Below are 20,057 nucleotides of genomic sequence, written 5' to 3'. Positions count from 1 at the left end.
GGATTACGATACGCATTTATAGATATGTGTAAGGGTATGATAGCTAAGTCTCAATTTCGACACATTTATAGATTACGATACGCATCTAAGTCAAGACTATTTGACCTCCCATAAGTCAAAAGTTTTGAGATGATTTTTGACATTGAACATATGAGGTTGAGATCAATTAGATAACAGATTTCGTGCTTTTAGTTTTGACCAAGGTGGCGAGTATCTATTTGAGTTATTTTTAGAAAACTCTGTGAAGAGAGATGGATGTTTAGAAAATTGATTATTCCTAGTACTCAACAACACAATGGTGTAGTAGAGATAAGGAATTAAATATTATTAAATGTTAGGTGGATAATGGCGCAAAATGTTTCCCAATTGGAAATTGCACTAGTTTGTTGCCTATATCTCTAACTAAGTGCCCTCCATATCAGATTTTACACTCCATTTGAGTAATAGGTCAGCGGAGAGCCATCTATAGGCGATCTGTAACCGTTAAGCAGCTTATCTTTATTTTACTTCTCATAAGATTACGAAGTTAAGACCTAGGGTTCTATAGCGCATTATTGTATGCTGTCTAGTAAACACAAAGGGTCGTGTGGCGCATTATTTTATGCGGTCATGCAAACCCTCCGGGTCATGTGCATATAGGTAAGCAGTTTTGTGGTAGTGTAACTAAGTCACATAAAGTTTTATTAGTAAAGGTGACGTGAATAGAGTTTTTGGAACTCTATAAGATAGAGAATTCTAAGCATAGCGCTCTATGTAGCCTAGTTAAGAATGGAAAGAAATTTCCAATATCCTAAGGACAGTGGAGAAATGTGCCTACTAATAGATTACTCCATTAGAGAAGAATACTCTACATTCTTAGTTGCGTGGCAGCGAATGTGAAAATTTTCCACGTCATCACTGGGTGATTGAGAGGGAAACATTCATGATTGCTCCGTAAGATGATAAAGAGCCTAGGATAATGCCTAAGGCTCTAGTCTCCTATTTTTAGAAAGTGGATCAATGTTGCGTAGTTTAAGACAAAGTCTTTGAGGATTAACCATCTTTATAATTTGGTTGACTTTCCATTATGACGCAAAACTGTTATAAAGTTATGCGTAATTTGGATAGTCATTGTTGAGGCATAAGGCTCGCTAGATACCGAAAAGTGGCACCATTGAGGAAAGTGTAGACCATGAGAAGACTTCCTCCTGGGGAGTGAGGTTATTTTGACTTAGGCTATGATTGACATAAGTTCGGAACATTGATTTGTGGACATTGTGACCCAACTTTCTCGTTGGAGAATTGGATAAGTAGATCCGTAGGGATTTACCTTCTGCTTTTATGGTGAAAAGTTAGGAGCGCAAAAAGGTTGCTAGTTCCAATAAATCTTTTACAGCCTAAAACAGTTATCCAAATAGTGGTTCTTAGATTTCGTCAAGCCATGATAGGCCAACGATGATCGATGAAGACCACTGAGGCATGATCAATGGTCCAAAAGAAGTTTTTCCTTACTTAGTTATTATGAGCCAGGAATTTATAAGGTTGTCGCCACCTAGGGTGGGCAGTCCTCTATTTTAGATATGATGGACATGGGTGATGTAATTTATATGCTCGGATGTATGATCCTCAGGGATTGCTTTGGGAGAATTCATGTTTTGTCTTCGATGACTTACATAAGGAATATCCTAGAACGATTCTAGATACAAAATTACAAACCCATTGACTTACCTATCGGTAAAAGCCAGAGCCTTAGCTATTGAGTGAATCCTCGGATTGTCTTTGGGAGAAACATATGACGTATATTCCTTGATCTTTTCTTTGCTGTGGGAGTCTAAAGTACGCTATGTGGGCGTATTCGGCATGATAAGTGTTATATTTGGTAAATGGTCAACTGAGTTGTTTAGACATTAACCTTGCTCATTAGACTGTGGATAAAATGCTTTACTAGTAGTATATTAATTTGCTCCTTGTAAGATTCAATGCGCTAGTTGGGCGCATCAAGAATGAACGCAAATTAGTCACCAAAATATCTTTAGAGAGGTTATTGCGCAAGAGGTAGTGATCTTAAATCACTTCATGTGAGGCGCACATGGTGGATTTCGTTGTAAATACTTATCGCAAGAGTGCTGATAAGGCTTATATATGGAATCTATAATTGCACAAGCTGTGGTCAATTTTTTTTTTTTAAATCGATCACTTATACACAACAAACCCAAAAGAGTAACGAGGTTCCAAGTCAAACCGATACCCCAACAAGACAAACCCAAAGTTAAACGAGGGAAAACGAAACGAGTAGCGCACTCGGTTGTCACATGACACCCAAAAGTATGCCACGTGTTATGACATAACATTATCTATATTTGAATACCTTAATCCAAAATAATTATTCCATTGACTAGCTCATTCCATAAAATACACGATTTAATTAGCTTACAACGTTTTGCAAATAAAAAATACAAACAAAGGAGATGGAAGCCTTGAGAGATGGAAACAATTAGTAAAAAAAATTTAGAAGTGTAAAACTATGGGATGCTTTTTTGGGATTGTTAAGTGCGCCCAACAGTTCAAACTCCTGATTTCTAATCTGATATCACTAGTGCGATGTGAAACAGAATAAGAGTCCAAATTCGATAACTTTTATGGAAAATCCATTTTTATTGCAAAATATTGCCAAAAATGGACTACATCATCAAATTTTAAAGTTGGCACCTAATCTTTTGGGAAAATTAGAAAACCCGTGACTCGTGCCAAAGGCCACCGTCCATCATAACCAAAGTGTCTTGGCTCAGGAACATAGGTATGAGAGGGGAATGTCATTAATTGAGCACCCCCCTCACCCGATTAAAGATCAGCCTGTACTAAGTCATAATATGGTTTTTATAATTAATGTAAATTCATATTCTGATTATTAATAATGCTATCATTACTATATGAGGCATTCAAATATATATTGTGTCGTAAATTTTGATTATGCTTTGACTTCATGCATTTTGAAAAGAATTTTTCTTGTATAAAATCTACAATATAAGGATCATCTACACTTCAAAATAAATAACACAACCTTTGTCCACTAGCATTCAAATAGATATCTCACTTAAGCAGTTAGCCTCATGTTATAGCAACAAATATGGTAAGGAATACTCATATACAATATGCTAAAGCTCAAAATGCTCACCTACTACTCCAAGGCGTGCCATGATAAATATAGATATGTATAGATATGCTTGATCATATATGCAAGTTCCCAATGCAATACACATAGAACATGTACCTAGGAGTTGAGATGCTAAGATGTTACATGAATATCACCACGACATATGCATTTATGTAGGTATTTATTTTTGAAGATAACACATCATATTAATGCAGATGATCTGGGTCCCAATGCATGAAAAAGTAGATGCAACATATAGGCATGATAAAGAAAACATGATGCAATACTGAAAGCAAATACATATAAGGATTAGAAAGACATGAAGTTGAAAGATTATTACAACAATTCGAATGAGAAAATGAAGAGAGAGAGAGAGAGAGAGAGAGAGAGAGATTATTACAATAACGAATAGATTAAGCCTAACTACTGTTGAATCTAACAAATCACACTAAACAAAAGAAAAGAAGCAATCCAGAGGCTCCAAAACTGCTCAAGGGAGCATTCCTCAAAAACTGTCTGTTATGTTCTTTGGGGAAATGACTGGCCAAACACTAGGTAAACCGGCCGAAGTAAAAATGAACCGGCCAAATTTCCTTTTCGGCTAGGGATTAGGTCAGTGTAGGATCTTAGGACAAAGGCCAAAGAAAGGCATTCTGGGGGGTTCTCACACCTTCTACCTCTTCTGTTCACAGGGATCACTTAAAGAGAAGATGGATGGGCCAAGACCCTTAACAACAACATAAACAGATATATACAATAGATATTTTTCCCAAAGAAACAAATTAAATGGATCAAAATCAAGAACAAATTCAAGTCCTAGAAATATATAGGAACCTATATCTTCTTTTTGTGAATATGCACAAGTTAATACCCAAATCCATGCTATTGAGTGGAGAGCGTAGATTAATGCAAATTATTTCTTGGTGGAAGCTTTGCTTACTAAAATAAGGGATTCACCAAATTCATTGAAAACTCCTCATCTAGTTATAGAACCAGGATGATAACACCCCTTTCTATGTTCAGCAATGATTGAGAAGGGATATTTCAATTTCCTATGACCTAAAATCTTTTGTTTTACTTCCAAAATACTTAATGAATAGAGAGAACAACACTTACAAACACCAAAGCCCATGGATCACTCAAACAACCTCATGAAACAACCTCTAACACTCATTGTCATTGAGTCAAGAGTTGAAACACGTAGATTAACACACTTGAGAGAGATGATAGATGGAGATAAGTGGTGTAATAGGGAGAAGAGTTATTGTACTTATTGAACTTGTGAATATATTGCTAAAATTACTCCCAAGCACATCCACAAGGATCCAAAATATATGACAACTATGAATTTAAAGCTAAGGAAAGAAAATAAATAAAGAAATGGCTATCAACTCAATGGATAGGTGGCTAAAGCTACTCCCTCCACATCCATAAGGACTTAAAACAATCACATAATGAAAATAAAGCTTAAATTAAGAAGAGAAGTAGAGAGAAATTGATCCAAGGGACCAAGGTTTCACCCCTTTGAAAGGATGAGTCTTTTTGTTCACAAACTCCCTTTAAGGTTGCTCAAGAGCTTTTAAGGGTGTTCTTTAATGTCCAAAGTCCTTTGTCCAGAGCTTAGGATCAAGCTTTAATGGAGGAATAGATGTTAAGGTTGAAGGTGGTAGGTAGGAGATAAAGAAGAGAGAAGGGCTCTCAAGCTTTTCTATCCTTGGGCCATCTTTTTTTTCCGAACCTCAAAAATAGCTGGCAAGCTCTATACCCAGAACATGCTCTGTACCCGAAACATTCAGCCGGTCCAGCTTCGCGGTGATCGGCCGAGGGCTTTTTTTGCCGGCCATCATTTGGTGTTCGGCCAGCCAGTGAGCACATCATCAAATCAACAAGGGCAAGTTTGCCTGAATTGCAGGGAGAAACAGGTATTTCAAAGGATTCTCTTATTCCCATTCACTTCCACTATATTCCTCACTCCATTTGTTGGGAAGAATACAACACATTGCTTTTAAAAAATATGAGCCTCAGAACATTATGGTAATGTCTGGAGTTGCACCACTAAAACTCATTTTGAAAGAGGTTTCCATTTTGGTCGAAAAACATTTTGTCCAAAACAGGTAGTCTGGAGAGTTTAAAGCTCAATCCTTAGAACTTCTGCCATGGAACAAGTGGAAATTAACACCTTTCATTTTCATAATCAGGAACTTGAAAGGAAGCGCCCAAGTCTCAATGCTAGTAAAAAAATGGGGTGTCTACAGTTGCCTCTTTTAAACAGAGCTCGATGCGTCATTTCATAACGTGAGTGAATGTAAAAGCCTTAAGACGACCCATTTTGGTGAGGCCATAAGACTTGGGCTAACAAACAAGATATAGATAAAACTTGGTCGAATATGAAGGTTGCCTACATATCCTTTTGCAAGGAATCAAATCAACGTAGTTCAGTGACAAACTGCAAATGCCATGCGAAATGCATTTTGACAAGATAGGCTTACGTGGCGCACTGCAATGATTTGATAATTAGGGTTACGTGTACCACACTGCTGGAGTTTGATGATGCGAGTGCCATAGAAGGTGATGAGCAGGAAAAATAGATAAAGCTGCAAAGATGGCAAAAAAAAGAGGAGGGCCTCATGCAAATGACAGGCAAAGTAAGCTACCAACTACAGAAAATGTGAAGAACGATGCACAACACAAGTAAGCATGCAAACCATCTACGCTATGGCACGAAAGGGAAAGAGAAAAGGACGTTTGCAGCCGAAGCTGCATGTAACCGACAGTCACAACAACAAGGAACTCCACAACACACTCTAAATATGCTGCAACATAGAAGAAGAAAAGATGGTGTTAACCACCAACCGCGTAGGGGGAAGTATTAACTGGAGGGTGGTGTTAATCGCCAATCCCTCAGAGGGTAGTATTAACCGAGGGTGGTGTTAACCGCCAACCCCACAGGGGGGCGGTATTGACCGATGGTGGTATTAATCGCCGACCCTGCAGGGGCGGTATTAATCGAAGGGTATGCCTTTCATACTTAGCACGTATGGAGGGGTGACTGTAATAATAGAAGCATCATGTCCCAGAGGCAAATGTAGGAAAAACACAACAAATACTTGGACAAACCTTCATCTTCGCGGGTTCTGTTGGATAATCCGACCTTAGAGCATGACAGGGATATCAACCCCATTCCACTGGATTACCACTGCACCATTTAGAACACCCTTCTTCCAATATGCTGTTGATGCTTACTTAGCCGACAAAAAACTTGGTCGGCTGAATAAAGGATTGGTCGGACGACCCTATCGTGTTTTTACAAGGTCAACAGAGTCATTTCACATCTTTAAAAGTTTATAAAAGACCATCCAACTTCCTTCACTTCCATCCAAAAATATCTCTCTAACTCTTGGAACTACTTCTCAAAAATTACCCATGGCTGACGATGATCTCCTTCATTTTCCACCCAAGTCTTCGATCAATTTTGATGAACTAAACACACCATCGGGAAGTCATACCTCCTGTGGAAACATGATGGATAAGGCTCTTGTTACGACCATAACAGATGGCATTGATCCAGAGCTTGCTTATATCATCACCTATGTGAGGAGGCATGGATTAGGACATGCTTGTTAGGGTGCTTGTAGCAGTCGGCAGACAGCAGTTGACAAGCCTGCACGGACTTAGGCCCATGCACAAGGACATCACTGTGGTCCTAGATAGGCTCCTCATAAACGACACGGCCTGGGCCTCTGAGGTCAATGAGGATGTGGACACGACCAAGTTTCAATTGCTCTACATGTTCCAGGCATTTATCACGAGGTTTGGTTACTTCAAAAGCTGATTATTTCTTCCTGAATGGTTCCCATGCAATACTTTCCACTTTTCTCTAACTAACACTTCTTCTTTGTCACAAGATAGAGTTGCTTTGCCCATGGTGATCATCCTTAGCAGTGATGGTGACGCACCTTACAGACCCCTTGATTATTACTTTACAGGTAGTAGTGTCTTTGACAATGGGCCTAGTGGTGCTAATGATGCCCTTAGTGAAGCCTCAGACTATACTTCATTTTTTTTCATTTTTCTCTTTCTTCCTTGTATAGCTTTGTAAGAACTTTGAATGTAGCATCCTCAACTGTCACAGGTCATTTTGTAACCACTTTTGTAACCAACTTGCGCCCTTCATGGCACATATATATAACAACTCTTTTGCCTGTGAATGACTTCCAACTTTATGCTTGGCTTTCTCTACTTCACTTCTGAACAATTACACATGCAATCGAATACCTTCTTCTTTCCCAAACCTTGTAGATACATTCCTACCCTTGTTTTGGCATCTTGAATTTCATCAACCCCTCTAAACTAGTTTCTCCAGAACCTACGGACCAAAACCATGGTCGATCGACCAAAAGTGAAGTCAGCCGGCTCATTTGGGCTCTCCCCAAGTAGCTACTTACTTTTCCACTTATGACAGTGTGCAAAAAGATAGTACATTGGCTGCAAACAACTCTCAACTACCAGAAGTTTGTTGTTTATGTGGCTTTGTACACCTTCTTTCATTTCAAAGGATTCACAATATCTCTCTTTTTTCTTTCCAGTGTGTCCTGAGACATGGGTTCCCCTCATTACTTGGACTTTCTTGGCTTATCTGATGAGAGCTTTGATGATGTTGTTGTTCTAGACTTGGAAGTCATACGCTCAAGAACTCCCTCTAGTGGCCGAGGAGATAAAAGAAGGCTTGTTTGTCGAAGAGAGGAGTCGTGGAAAGTTTCGGTGGAACCCAATATTGACAATAGAAGACATGTTCGCGGCCGCAGCAAAGTTGCCGGCCAATCTCTAAGCCACGCTCGTTCCTGTGCCGTTTTTATGGACTTGGTCCAATGCCTTGTGTACTCCAAAGCTCTTTTCCCGTGGAATCTTCATTCCCTCATCTCACCAACTCCATGGAAGTATGATGCACTGATCTTGCCATTCATTTCCCATTCTGCATGGTTGTTTCTTTACTCATTCCTCTAATGACATGGTTTTTTTGACTTCCGGACGACAACTTAGAATCACTCTGACCACCAACTCTAGTTTACCCGGTGGTGAGTAGAAATGAAGAAGATGACACAGGAACCGCTTTCTGGCGTCAAAGAAACCTCTAATGATCATAATGATTCTAAGAATGCTAGCAATGCACCGGGAAACCTTTCACACTTCTTGTAGCACTGGAGTTTTTTCCCCACAACTTAGGCTATCACTAGGTTCATCCTTTCCTCATTTTGCTCCTTGAAGGACAAGGGTTGCACCATTATGTTCATAAACAAATCGACATATAGGAATAAGCATGTTTTGGGCTTATATGCCCTAACACTTTTCTCTTGTGAAATATAGTTGCTCTTGTATTAACTAAGACCTGCTCTTGAGTTTTGAAGAAACTCTTGTAACCACTCTATGTTTAATAGAAATGTTCGTGTGCATCAATCGGATTCCTTTATTTGCATGGCTCGATCTTCCGTTCATGGACTTTGACATGTTTACTTCACACTGGAACTTGGTTGGCATCAATTCTTCTTTCTGGGTACAAACACAGCTCATCCAGATAAAAGTCTAACTTTGCCCATATAAAAGGCCCCTATTGGCAACTCATTTATGTTGCTAGCTATAAAATTAGTCGGCCAAACAAATGAAGGTTTGGCTGGTCATTTCGGGCTTTTCAAGGACAATTTTGTGTTTTTGTCTCCCGAAACGTTTTATAAAAGCAAACCAATGGTTAATTCAAACTCTACACCACCCAAAAACATCTTCCCTCTCTCTCTCTCTCTAGATTTTCTCCCTCCCTTACATTACTCAACATCCCACACCCTTTTTTCTTCAAAATTGCTACTTTTCTCTACATTTTGAACCGATCGGTTTGTGATTCGGTTGAATTTGAGTCTTCTCCCATTCATTATGTGTTTCGCAAATTTTGGCTTGGCCCCTCACTCTTTCCATTTGGTTCTTCACATTTCTCTTTGTGTTTTTAGATTTTTGGGCTCCCTTGGGTAGTCTTTTAGTTTTCTTCCTCCTTCTCCTTCATTTTTGGCTCACCCACACCTACTTTTTCTCAATGGACACTAATATCCCTTAGGGAGACATTTCTCTCATCCTTTTAGAGGTCGACATGCCTCCTCCAGCCCCTAAGGCCAACATACACATGTTCGCTAAGGACATGAGCATCCAAGAGGATAATCTAGACATGGTAGTGGAAGACATCCCTCGTCCCGCATTTGGTCCTAAGCTTCTCTCCTTGCCTCTCAGGCCATTTGATTCGGTTACCTACCATCCTGAAGTTCACCAGATTATTCATGGTAGCATGCTCACCTTTACCGAGTTCCGGCTAGGAGTTGCTCCAGACATACTTCGTAGGGAGCGACAATTAGATTTGTCCTACAGTGCCTGACTGGTAAGCCTTGATTCCAACCCCACGTGTTTATTCACATTTGCTCGCATTTGCATTGTATTGATCAAACTTTCTTGCAACAGGTCGACAACTGCCAGGCGAAGGGCTATAGGATAGTCATATTCCCTTGCTGATGGTACCAGGTTCTCCTGCCTCGAGTCCGGGCCTTGGTGGAGCAGGTCAGCTTTGGTACCTTCTGTTTTGGGATCACACAGATGCAGGCCACCCAATTGGCCATTGTGGCCCTTATGGAGAGGTGGTGGAACACCACTAACTCTTTCCATTTTCCTTTCATTGGGGAGATGCTGATGACACCCTATGACTTCTCCACGATTATCGGCATTCTGGTAGGGAGTGATACGATCTATTTTGACTCAGATATGGGATCTTAAGATGTAGCCCAACTTTATTTACCTGGAGTCATACCCCCAAAGGATAGCCCAGGGATCATTCGTTACCACTGGCTTCGTTAGAGATTCCACGACACGCACCCTGACACTCTTGAGGCCACTACTTAGTACGCCACAGATTTCTTCCGTTTGTGCTCAGTATTACCCTATTTGCAAACAGGGAGAATATCGTTGGATTATACTTTATGAGCATGATGGTGGACATCCTACGGATGAGAGATTACGATTGGGGAGGCGCTAGCGTCGCCACATTATACAGCTATGCAAGCTCCTCTCCCCACCGAAAGGTAAGACTACTCAGGGGATATTGGCGTGCATGGAAGGTAGCTTCAACCCTCTTTTAGTTTGCTTTATTACATTTTCTGCTTTGTACATTTGTGACTTTATTTCTACTTGTTATTTGATGTCATCCCTGTTTCTAATGCATATATGGGCATATTCCTGCTTCCCTGAGCTTGCTCCAGTTCCTGTGCGAGAGATTAACAGGGCGGTGCCTTGGTCTTTATACTTTGATGAGGCCCTCAGGTTGTGCGACCGTCAGTCTCGTAGCCTCACCTATTTTTCGTATTTTTTTGACACTGACTCTTGCCCGGGTAAATATTCTAAGCTCATAATCCATACTGATCTGTTTCATCCTTGGCTTCCCTTATCTATGATTCTGATTGCAACTCACCCTTTCAAACATGAAGGTAGACTAGCATTCCTGGTTGGCCATGCCCCAAGTTGAGAGGGAATGGTATGTTGCATCGTGGTTAGACTCCCGAGCAAGGATACTCTTTCAGAGCCCATTCACCAGAGCTTGGCACTTGATAGAGTGTTTCCTTTGCCAAACTCTAGATCACGGCATTCTAGACATTCCATCTCCTCTTCCTGATCGCATGAGGACTGCTGATCTAAATACGGACATGGTGGAGCTTGAGGCCATATTGGACGGACAAGATGCCAACCTATTCCATGTGCCCGTGGATTACTGTCATGCCCTACTCTTTATTAATCGGATTACTATTACCAAGCCTTTATTATACATTCCATTTCAGAGTTAGCATACAGAAGCTCATAATATTCTCAAGGAATATATATACAGAATTCTCTCTGTCAGATAAAATGAATGCAACATTTATATACAATAAAAGAAGTTGCCTGTAGGCTTACATCATTTAAAAAAATCAAGAAGAAGGGTGTAACCATTTTACATCAATGGCATTCCGCCTACACATAAAGAGGCCCCGTGGCCAACACATAAAGAAGATCCGAAATCTTGTAGCACATCCTGCTTATCACCTGAAAAAGATTCAACAATGTGGAATGAACATACAGTCCAGTAGGGATCTCAACATGATCCTCAACAATAACAACTTACAGATAGCTATGATCATGAATACTAATCTCATACCATATAAATAATGGGACATTTTATAACCAAAGTATATATATATATATATATATGTACTATTCTCAAAATCATTGAGTTATTTAACAACATCAATTTCCACTTTTACTACTCTTTTTCTCAATGAACAACTCTTACCCATTTCCATGTTTCCATTTGTAACAAATACCCATAATACCCATTTTATATTTTTGAAAACACGTTCACCAAAACCAATGCCCTCATATATTTATCAATTCATAATAGAAACCTAAGTCTGACTCCACACATTCATTGCATCCCAATCTTACCTTCAAGTTAAAGAGATATTATCAATAATTCATTGTTGGTAGGCAACTCCCTCAACCACTCTCAACACGTCCAAACATACTCAAACACATCTACATTACATATAAGACAATTCCTTCTTGCCGAATCATGATCATCACAACACATAATACACATAACCAAGTAAGACAACAATAACAACAATTCTCTGATCTACTTGCCTCAAGCACAGTAAGCCAATGGTTTCACCTCTCAACAACAACATGCCAATTTACCAGACACCAGCTGGAAGGGAATGGTACCTCTGCTCTATTTTACCAGGCGCTAGCTGGAAGGGAATAGTACCTCTGATTCTCAGCGCAACCAATTCTCCAGGTGCTAGCTGGAAGGTAATGGTACCTCCTATTCTTAGCGCATTACACCCTTTCGATCATCATAACATGACAAGGTACAGCCAACAAATGCAATGCATACACGCAACCACAACAGAGTGCAACCAACTCAAGCGTAAAACGTGCACGTAACCATTCAACACAACAATGTCATCCTCCACCGATGACCAAGGACAAAACCTCTATGTGTTTTTTTTTTCAACGCATGTGTTTTAGCAATTCAATTCTCAGGAGGTTTTAAGTCCAACAATCAATAACAAAGAAGTAAAGCATTAGTGATCCACACTCCAGTAAGTCTCCGAGACTCATATTATGTTAACGTCTCATTGCTTTCATTACAAAACTAATTACCTTTTTCTTCTACAATAACATTCTCCACCTTATGGCTTAAATCCAATTTTACTTCATTTCACAAAATATGACCAATTCACTTTCCATCATTTTAAATAGGAGATTTCTATCATGGCGGCAAGTTATAATTCACATCGTTTCTATTTAATGGCAGTGTAAGTCATTACTAATCTAATTTCTCGGTTTTATACCCTTTTGTAATTAACAAATTAATTAATTTATTGTGTTAAAACGTAGTCAATCCAACACCAAAATAATACCCAAATCGTAAGATCCAATTAACCTTAAATCAAATTCCAACACATTAACCTCATTTCGTAAGTTCATAACATAATTATTTCACAAATTCCATCCCTTTTTATCCATTAGACATTACAACAAAAATTAGGGCTTTGACTCCCTACTCATGAATATATTAAATCACACCGCAATTTAACCCAACATCCCTCACCTCATGAAATTTCAATCTCTACACCCATATCTTATACCCTCTAACATGATTTTCGAAAATGAATCCATACCATATGGTTTTTATGCAATAAAAACATACCACATATCTATCTATAGTAGAGGCATTGAAAAGAATCAAAGAAATCTCTACCTCTTGAAGTGAGGGGAAAAAAACCCAAAAACCACCGACGACGAAACCATGAACTACTTGTATCAAGACGAAGTTCTTGACGAGATCTACAACCTTTCTTAAAGAAGCTAGGAAAGGAGATGCTTCCAAGTGAGTAGATCTAAAGATCTTTGAGCAAAAAGTGATTTTGGAGAGAGAGAGAGAGAGACCCACGGTTTAGAGGGAGAAAAGAGAGGAGAAAAAAATAAGGAAAAGGGTCAAGTGAGGGCATATTTATAGCACTAGGTAAAATTAGAAATAAGCCCCAAAGTCAACCCAAAATACCAAGTCAAAATCCCCAAAAAGTAGGCCTAAAACGGACTGAAATCTGGAGAAAAGTCTGCAGGGGTCGACCCTATGAAGAAACTTATGTTTGACAGCATGCAAGGAGGTCGACCCTCTCCTAGACTGGTGTCTACCCTATTTTTCAGCAACCAACACACAAACATAAGAGGGTCGACCCTCTCTAGTCTAGTGTCTACCCTATTTTCCGGCAACACTCCTAGAAACTTTACCAATAGGTAAGGGTCGACCCATAGGAAGGCTGGTGTCGACCCTAGCATAGAATTTCTAAGTCTCCAAAGAACTTTTGACAAGAATAAGTGCGAACAACCAAACCCAACAAGTTTAAATCAGATTATACTCCTCCAAAACCAACCCATAACAACACCAAAGATTTCCAAAATAAAAAATAAAGGATTCGAATACACTTTCCCAAAAGCTTTAAAGAACACAAATGCTACAACCTCCACTGCTTTCTTGCAATCCCATATTATGCCGCCCATTACTCCTGACATGGCCCAAGTATTGGGTGATGCTACAACTCTTGCCCTCATTCCTACTGATGCTCTTGCCCCTAGAGGTGTTGTTGTTTCTCTTATCATTCCTTCCATTGTCTTTCCAGCGCTTGTTTCCTCAGTTATATACATGAGTCTAAGTGGTGCTCTTAGAGAGGTCCCTCTAGAGCTTCCTGAGAATCGGATGCTTACCCTTGCTCCGGAGATGAGACAAGACATTTTTCTTTTTGGATTCATATTAGCTGAGGCTTAGTGAGTCCAAACTATCATGGTAGATGAAAATGTTATGTACCTAAGTGCTCAGTCAATCTACTTCATAAGTAAGTTCAGACATATCCTGGGGATGGGACTTTGAAGGAGTGGAAGGAAAGGTATTGCTACAGTAGAGGAACTTACCCATAATCCTCATTCCTTTGGGATAGGGTACAGAACCATGAAAGATGAGGTGAGAGCAAGGGCTAAAGCTCAGGGAGTAAGAAAGCAATATGAATTGAAGCACAAACCAATATAGGGAACATTAAATGGTCATTTTGTCAAAGAAAGAGATGATTTCTCCTTTTGTGGTTTTCCTGAACCATGGGTGAACCCCTAGGCAAAGGAGTGTCTTCCCAAATTTGAGGTTTTCTTTGACCACTAGCTGTTTGAAAATGAGGACGAAGAAGCAAACTTTGGAAGTGGAATGGATCGGGACATGAGCAATTGTCTAGGCAAAATGAAGGGGGACGAAGTGGGGTTGACACTGGCTGATTGTGAAGCTGGCAACAAGTTATAGGGTTTTGAGGATGTCAGCATTTTTGTGATCGGGGAAGGATTGTCCAAGGATTGCAGTGATCACATCTTGGATGCATCTAAGGCACCTCGTTTGACTTGGCAACTTGAGAAGGGTTGTATCATGGAGTTTGAATCTGATAAGGAGTTCGAGTCTGATTCCATTGAGTCTATAGAGTCGGAGTTAAGCTTGGGTCCTTCTGATAGTTCTGAGTCGGGTGCTTCTGGGGTTGATGACCTAAATACCACTGTCTTGTCTCGGTCATCCTTTTCATTTCTTTTGAGTCCACTATATCTATTGAGCTAGACTTGATGAATGAGAATCATGTCAATTGTGGTTACTTTTCTGTGCCCTTAATTTATTGCATTGACCAAGATTTTCAAAATTTTGATGAAAGTAAAGAGGAAGAAATTCCTCGGGTTTTGAAAATTGTGATTAATTGGGAGGAGGAGAGACGTGCAAAACCTTTGATGGATGAAATTGTTTTGATTAATGTGGGTGCTACGGAGGATCCTCGCTTGGTCTAGATTTGTTCCACACTGTCTTAAGAGGAATTCTAGTGATTAGTCACTTTGTTAAAAGAATTTAAAATATTTTTGCATGGTCCTACAAAGACATGCCTGGAATTTATCTTGAGATTGTCCAACGCAAGATCATGCTCGTTCCCCAGGCCAAACATGCTAAGAAGAAGCTTCGTAGAATTCAGCCAAACTAGACATTAAAGATTACGGAGGAGGTTACTAAGCAAATCAACGTTGGATTTTTGGTTGTGTCCGAATATCCGACATGGTAAGAAAATATCATACCAGTTCCAAAAAAGGATGGCAGAATTTGAGTTTGTGTTAATTGTAAAGATTTGAATAACGCCATCCCCGAAAATAATTTCCTGTTGTTGCACATTAATGAATTGGTAGACTTCATTATAGGTCATGCCCTGCTTTCGTTCATGGATGGATTTTCAGGGTATAATTAGATCTCCATGGTGCTTGAGGATAGAGTGAATATGGCATTCACCACTTAGTGGGGGACCTACTGCTATCGGATTATGCTATTTGTGTTGAAAAATATTGGAGCCACTTACCAAAGAGCAGCAACCACTATATTGCATGACATGATTCACAAAGAGGTTTAAGTGTGCGTGGATGATATGATGATCAAGTCCAAGGAACGGGAATGTCACTATGAAACAATGAGAATGTTCTTTGAAACAATTCAAGAGTGCAAGTTAAGGATGAACTCGTAAAAATGTACTTTCGGGGTGACTGTAGGGAAGATATTGGGATTCCTCATCACGCAACATGGAATCGAGGTTGACCCGTCTAAAATCAAGGCCATTTGGAAATGTCCCCACCAATGACTAAAAATGAGGTGCGAAGCCATCTTGGAAATGCCCCTACCAATGACTGAAAAGGAGCTAGAGAAACCATTAATCTTGTACTTGTTACTGATTAAATCTACTATGGGCTGTATGCTAGCGCAAGAATCAGAGGAGAAGGTAAAAAAGGCCATTTACTATTTGAGTAAGAAGATGTTGGAATACGAAATCCGTAGCATTGGCATGGGCCACCAGAAAGTTGAGGCACTACTTGTTAGCACACTCGGTAATCTTGGTTTCAAGATTAGATCCCATCAAATATCTCTTTAAGAAACCAACGCTTACAGGTAGGTTAGCTCGATGGCTGATTTTGCTTTCTGAGTTCAATCTTTGTAATGTTACTCACAAGTCTGTCAAAGGGAGAGCCGTAGTAAAGTTCTTGGCAAATCACCTAATCGATGGAGAAGAGAACAAGGAGTATGAATTCCCGGATGAAGAGATTCTGCAGTTGGAAGAAGACACCTAGAAGTTGTATTTTCACAAAGCTGCGAATCAATATGGATACGGAATAGGAGTGTTGCTCATAGCACCGGACGACTGCCACGTGCCTCTAGCCTTCAAACTCTGATTTAGAGTATCTAACAATCAGGTAGAGCACAAGGCATGCATAGCCGAACTGGAAGCTGCTCTGGAACTTGGAGAAATAAGATTAGATTTGATTGGAGATTCAAACCTTGTTGTGTCTCAAGCCAATGGAGATTAGAAAGTGAAGGAAAAGAAGGTGAAAGTACAAAAGGGGGTAAGGATGTGTCCAATTATCATAGAGTAGAGGTACACATTAGCGTATAAGATGATTGTTGTGACAGGAGAAGCCCAAGATAGGGGTCCTTGGTACTTTGACATTTAGAAATTTTTAGAAAAAGAAGTATACCCATAAGGGCCAAATTCTAAGGTCAAAAGGGGGATATGACGTTTGGCCACTCATTTCATTATATGTGGAGATAAGTTGTATAAAAGGGATAATCTGGAAATGAATAACTTGTGTGTGGAGGAAGACGAAGCGAAGCGCATCATGGAAACAGTCCATGGAGGAGAATGTGGGGCTCATATGAACAGTATAGTGCTAGCAAGAAAAATCCTTAGACAAGGATATTACTAGTTGACAATGGAAAATGATTGTGTCAGTTTTTTCTGGCAATGCCACAAGTGTCATATTCACTCCAATCACATGAATATCCCAAAATCAAAGTTATGTAGCATGACTTCGTTATGGGCTTTATTAGTTTGGGGAATCGACGTTATTGGGGCAATAACACTAATATGGTCGAATATGGACACAATTTTATCCTGGTAGCAATCTATTACTTTACTAAGTGGGTAGAAGCATAGTCATACTCAATGTTGAAGGCATCGCATGAGGCCAAGTTTATCAAGAACAACATCATCTGTAGGTATGGGGTTTTTAACGAGATTGTGTCGAACAACAGTTCGTACTTTAAGGGAGAAGTGATTGATCTGCTTGAGAAATACAATATGGCCTCTCAAAAGTGATCAACACATAGACCACAAACCAATGGAGCCGTTGAAGCTACAAATAAAAATGTCAAGAACATCTTATGAAAAATGGTGGAAACATATAAGGATTGGCCAAATAAGCTACCCTTCGCATTGTGGGGCTACAAGACCTCGATCCGGACATCTACAGGGGCAACCCCTTATTCTTTGGTTTGTGAGATGGAGGCAGTGCTCGCAATTGAGGTAGAGGTACCTTCGCTAAGGATTATGGCTAAATGTCAGATAGTAAAGGCTGATTGGCAACATAATCGCTTTGAAAAGCTAACGTTATTTGATGAAACAAGGCTGAGAGCACTATACCATTCACAGGGGTACCAACGCAGGATTGCTCAAGAATTCAACAAGAAGGTCAAGTCCAGGAATCTGAATTTCAGAGATCTAGTGTTGAAGGACAACTGAGCTCCAATTTATGATCCTAGAGGCAAGTTCAAGCCCAATTGGATTGGTCCTTACATCATCAAGTCAATTTGGTCAGAAGGAGCTATTATTCTGATAGATTTGGATGGATTGGAGTTTTCATAGCCGATCAATATTGACAAGTGGAAGAAATACTATCTTTGAGAAGCTTGCTGAGTCGAAAACTCGACAAGGCAACCTAAGCAAAAGTTAGAACAAGAAAAAGGAAAATAAATAAAGTGGAACTCGCAAGGTTGAAAACCTAAAAGGGCGGCTTTAGCGAAAATTGGAGCACAAAGGGAGAGAGTAAATACTCAAGTGAACCCTAACCATGAACTACGTAAGGCCTGATTCCCATTCTTGGGATATGTAGGCAACTTCATTTCGAAGTTCGGCCCCGACCTTTTTCAACTCGGTTGTCTTAGCCATGATTGATCAATTCACTTTTACTCCGATTCAAATTTGGTTATCTAGGCATGCTTTTATGTGGTAAACGAGGTTGCAAGGCAGAACTGATTGGTAACACAATGGTGGAAGAGGTGAAAAGAGTTTTGTCCAAAGAAATGATTTGAGGTTGTGCAGTTTCAAGGGCTGATTTTAGGAAGGTTAAGTAGTGGCTGTATAAAAAAATGTGTTTGGTTTTGTTGAAACAAAATTGAATGATTTTCTCAAATATCTTTTGGCAAAATGAACCTTTCATCAGGCCTGAGTGAAAGCTTTTCAATGCCCACAATCTTTCTTACATATTTTCAAACAAAAATTGAACAAACATGCTTTAGCTAACTCTCATATTAATTAAAGCGTTTTACATCATACAAGCTAAGGTCAAACCAATAAACTAGGGGCATAGTCGAGTCAAGTCTGTGACTTTCTCCCTACATTAGCATCAAAATATTCCGCCACCAAGGAGGCATCCACCTGTGCTTCCTTCTTAAGCGAAAGGATGCATTCATTGGAAAGGGTGTAACCGAAAACACCGGTGAGAGCCGAGAGCTCTCTAATCCTCTAGGCAGTTGCATACTGAAGAAGTTGTTTAGCCTAGAGCTTAAATAAAGCTGGATGTTCAATCTCATCAGTAGAGCAGGTTTGATCATGCCAAAACTGTCGCTGAAATTGAAAAGGAAAGTAAAAGACACATCGTGTCAGGCTAATCAATTGCAAAGAGAAGTAAAAGACACAACATGTCAAGCCGATCAATTACACACCCGGTTAGCAGAACATACTGGATGTTGTTGCATGCAAGTCTTGCTAGAGGCAATGCCAAGCAATGTCCGCTACAACCTTACTGCACATCCAATTCGACCACAGGCTCTCTGAAGGAAAATCCACTGTCCAAGTCCAAAAGAAGTAGTTCCTAGTTGAGTATCGAGCACAAGGATCCACTACTTTTAGTTTATCCATCAACCATAACTAGAGAGGGATGAAAAACAAGAGAGATTAAAGAATATAGAGATATACATTGAGTAAAAAAGTGAGAAAGGGGTTTTGAGAGGAAAAAAATCGAGTGAAAAAGTGATGGAAGAAATATAAAGTAAGAAATGATGGGTAACAGTACTTGAAAAAGTAGTGGACTCCATACAAACTCAAAAAGTCTCTTGTCTACGAAATGCATCCAAACCCATCAAAATCTTGGCTAATGCTAAGCCTATGCAACTTTGACCCTCCCGCAGTCATTGGGCCACCTCGATAACCTTGATGCTTGTCCTATTACCACTAGGGGCAAACAAGAAGTGTGAAAGTAGACACATGTAAAGTGCATGCGGACGACGCCCTCACTAAATAGGATCATTCCTATCTTCAACAATGGAAAATAGGTGAATCAATCTGAACACGTCCAAACCCTCATTATAAGCCGGGGATCAATCTTCATTCAGAGATAGACCACACATCCAGGCTACTGTGTGAACGTGGCTGAAATTGGTCTGACACATGATTTCTTCATCCTGAGAAAAGTCCATTAATGCTTGGAATTCTTCAATAGTCGGGCAGAGCTCCTGCATGCCAAAGTGGAATACACGGGTAATTGGGTCCCAAAAACGAATTGCCGCCTAATGGAAAGGAAGATGGAGTGAGGTGCGACTTAGAGGAAAAAGGCATTTAGGCTGAATCCCACGAAATTCACATTATTACCATCGTCCAAAAAGGCCATCCAATCTTGGAGTCTAGTCATAGTGGGAACCTCCATTTGAAGAAAAAAACTCTTCAATTTTCCACAACTGCGTGAAGGAATA

General features: G+C 39.9%; 1 protein-coding gene across 1 annotated transcript; it reads left to right on the top strand.

Moving 5' to 3' along the window:
• The first annotated feature begins 17,478 nt into the window (after window positions 1-17,478).
• LOC145807248 (uncharacterized) lies at window positions 17,479-17,829 on the top strand. The gene has a single exon (XM_082905202.1). It carries the CDS (start codon window positions 17,479-17,481, stop codon window positions 17,827-17,829), a length of 351 nt encoding a protein of 116 aa, XP_082761328.1.
• The last annotated feature ends 2,228 nt before the right edge of the window (window positions 17,830-20,057 follow it).

Source organism: Camellia sinensis, chromosome 14 (assembly GCF_055761805.1).
Source record: "Camellia sinensis isolate YWXY chromosome 14, ASM5576180v1, whole genome shotgun sequence".
In the NCBI taxonomy this organism is placed as follows: Eukaryota; Viridiplantae; Streptophyta; class Magnoliopsida; order Ericales; family Theaceae; genus Camellia; species Camellia sinensis.
The sequence above is the reverse complement of the archived record's forward strand: the minus strand, read 5'-3'. Positions and strand labels throughout refer to the sequence as shown.

Excerpts from the sequence above, each read along its gene's own strand:
- LOC145807248 (XM_082905202.1), top strand. The coding sequence starts at position 17,479 with ATGGTGGAAACATATAAGGATTGGCCAAATAAGCTACCCTTCGCATTG.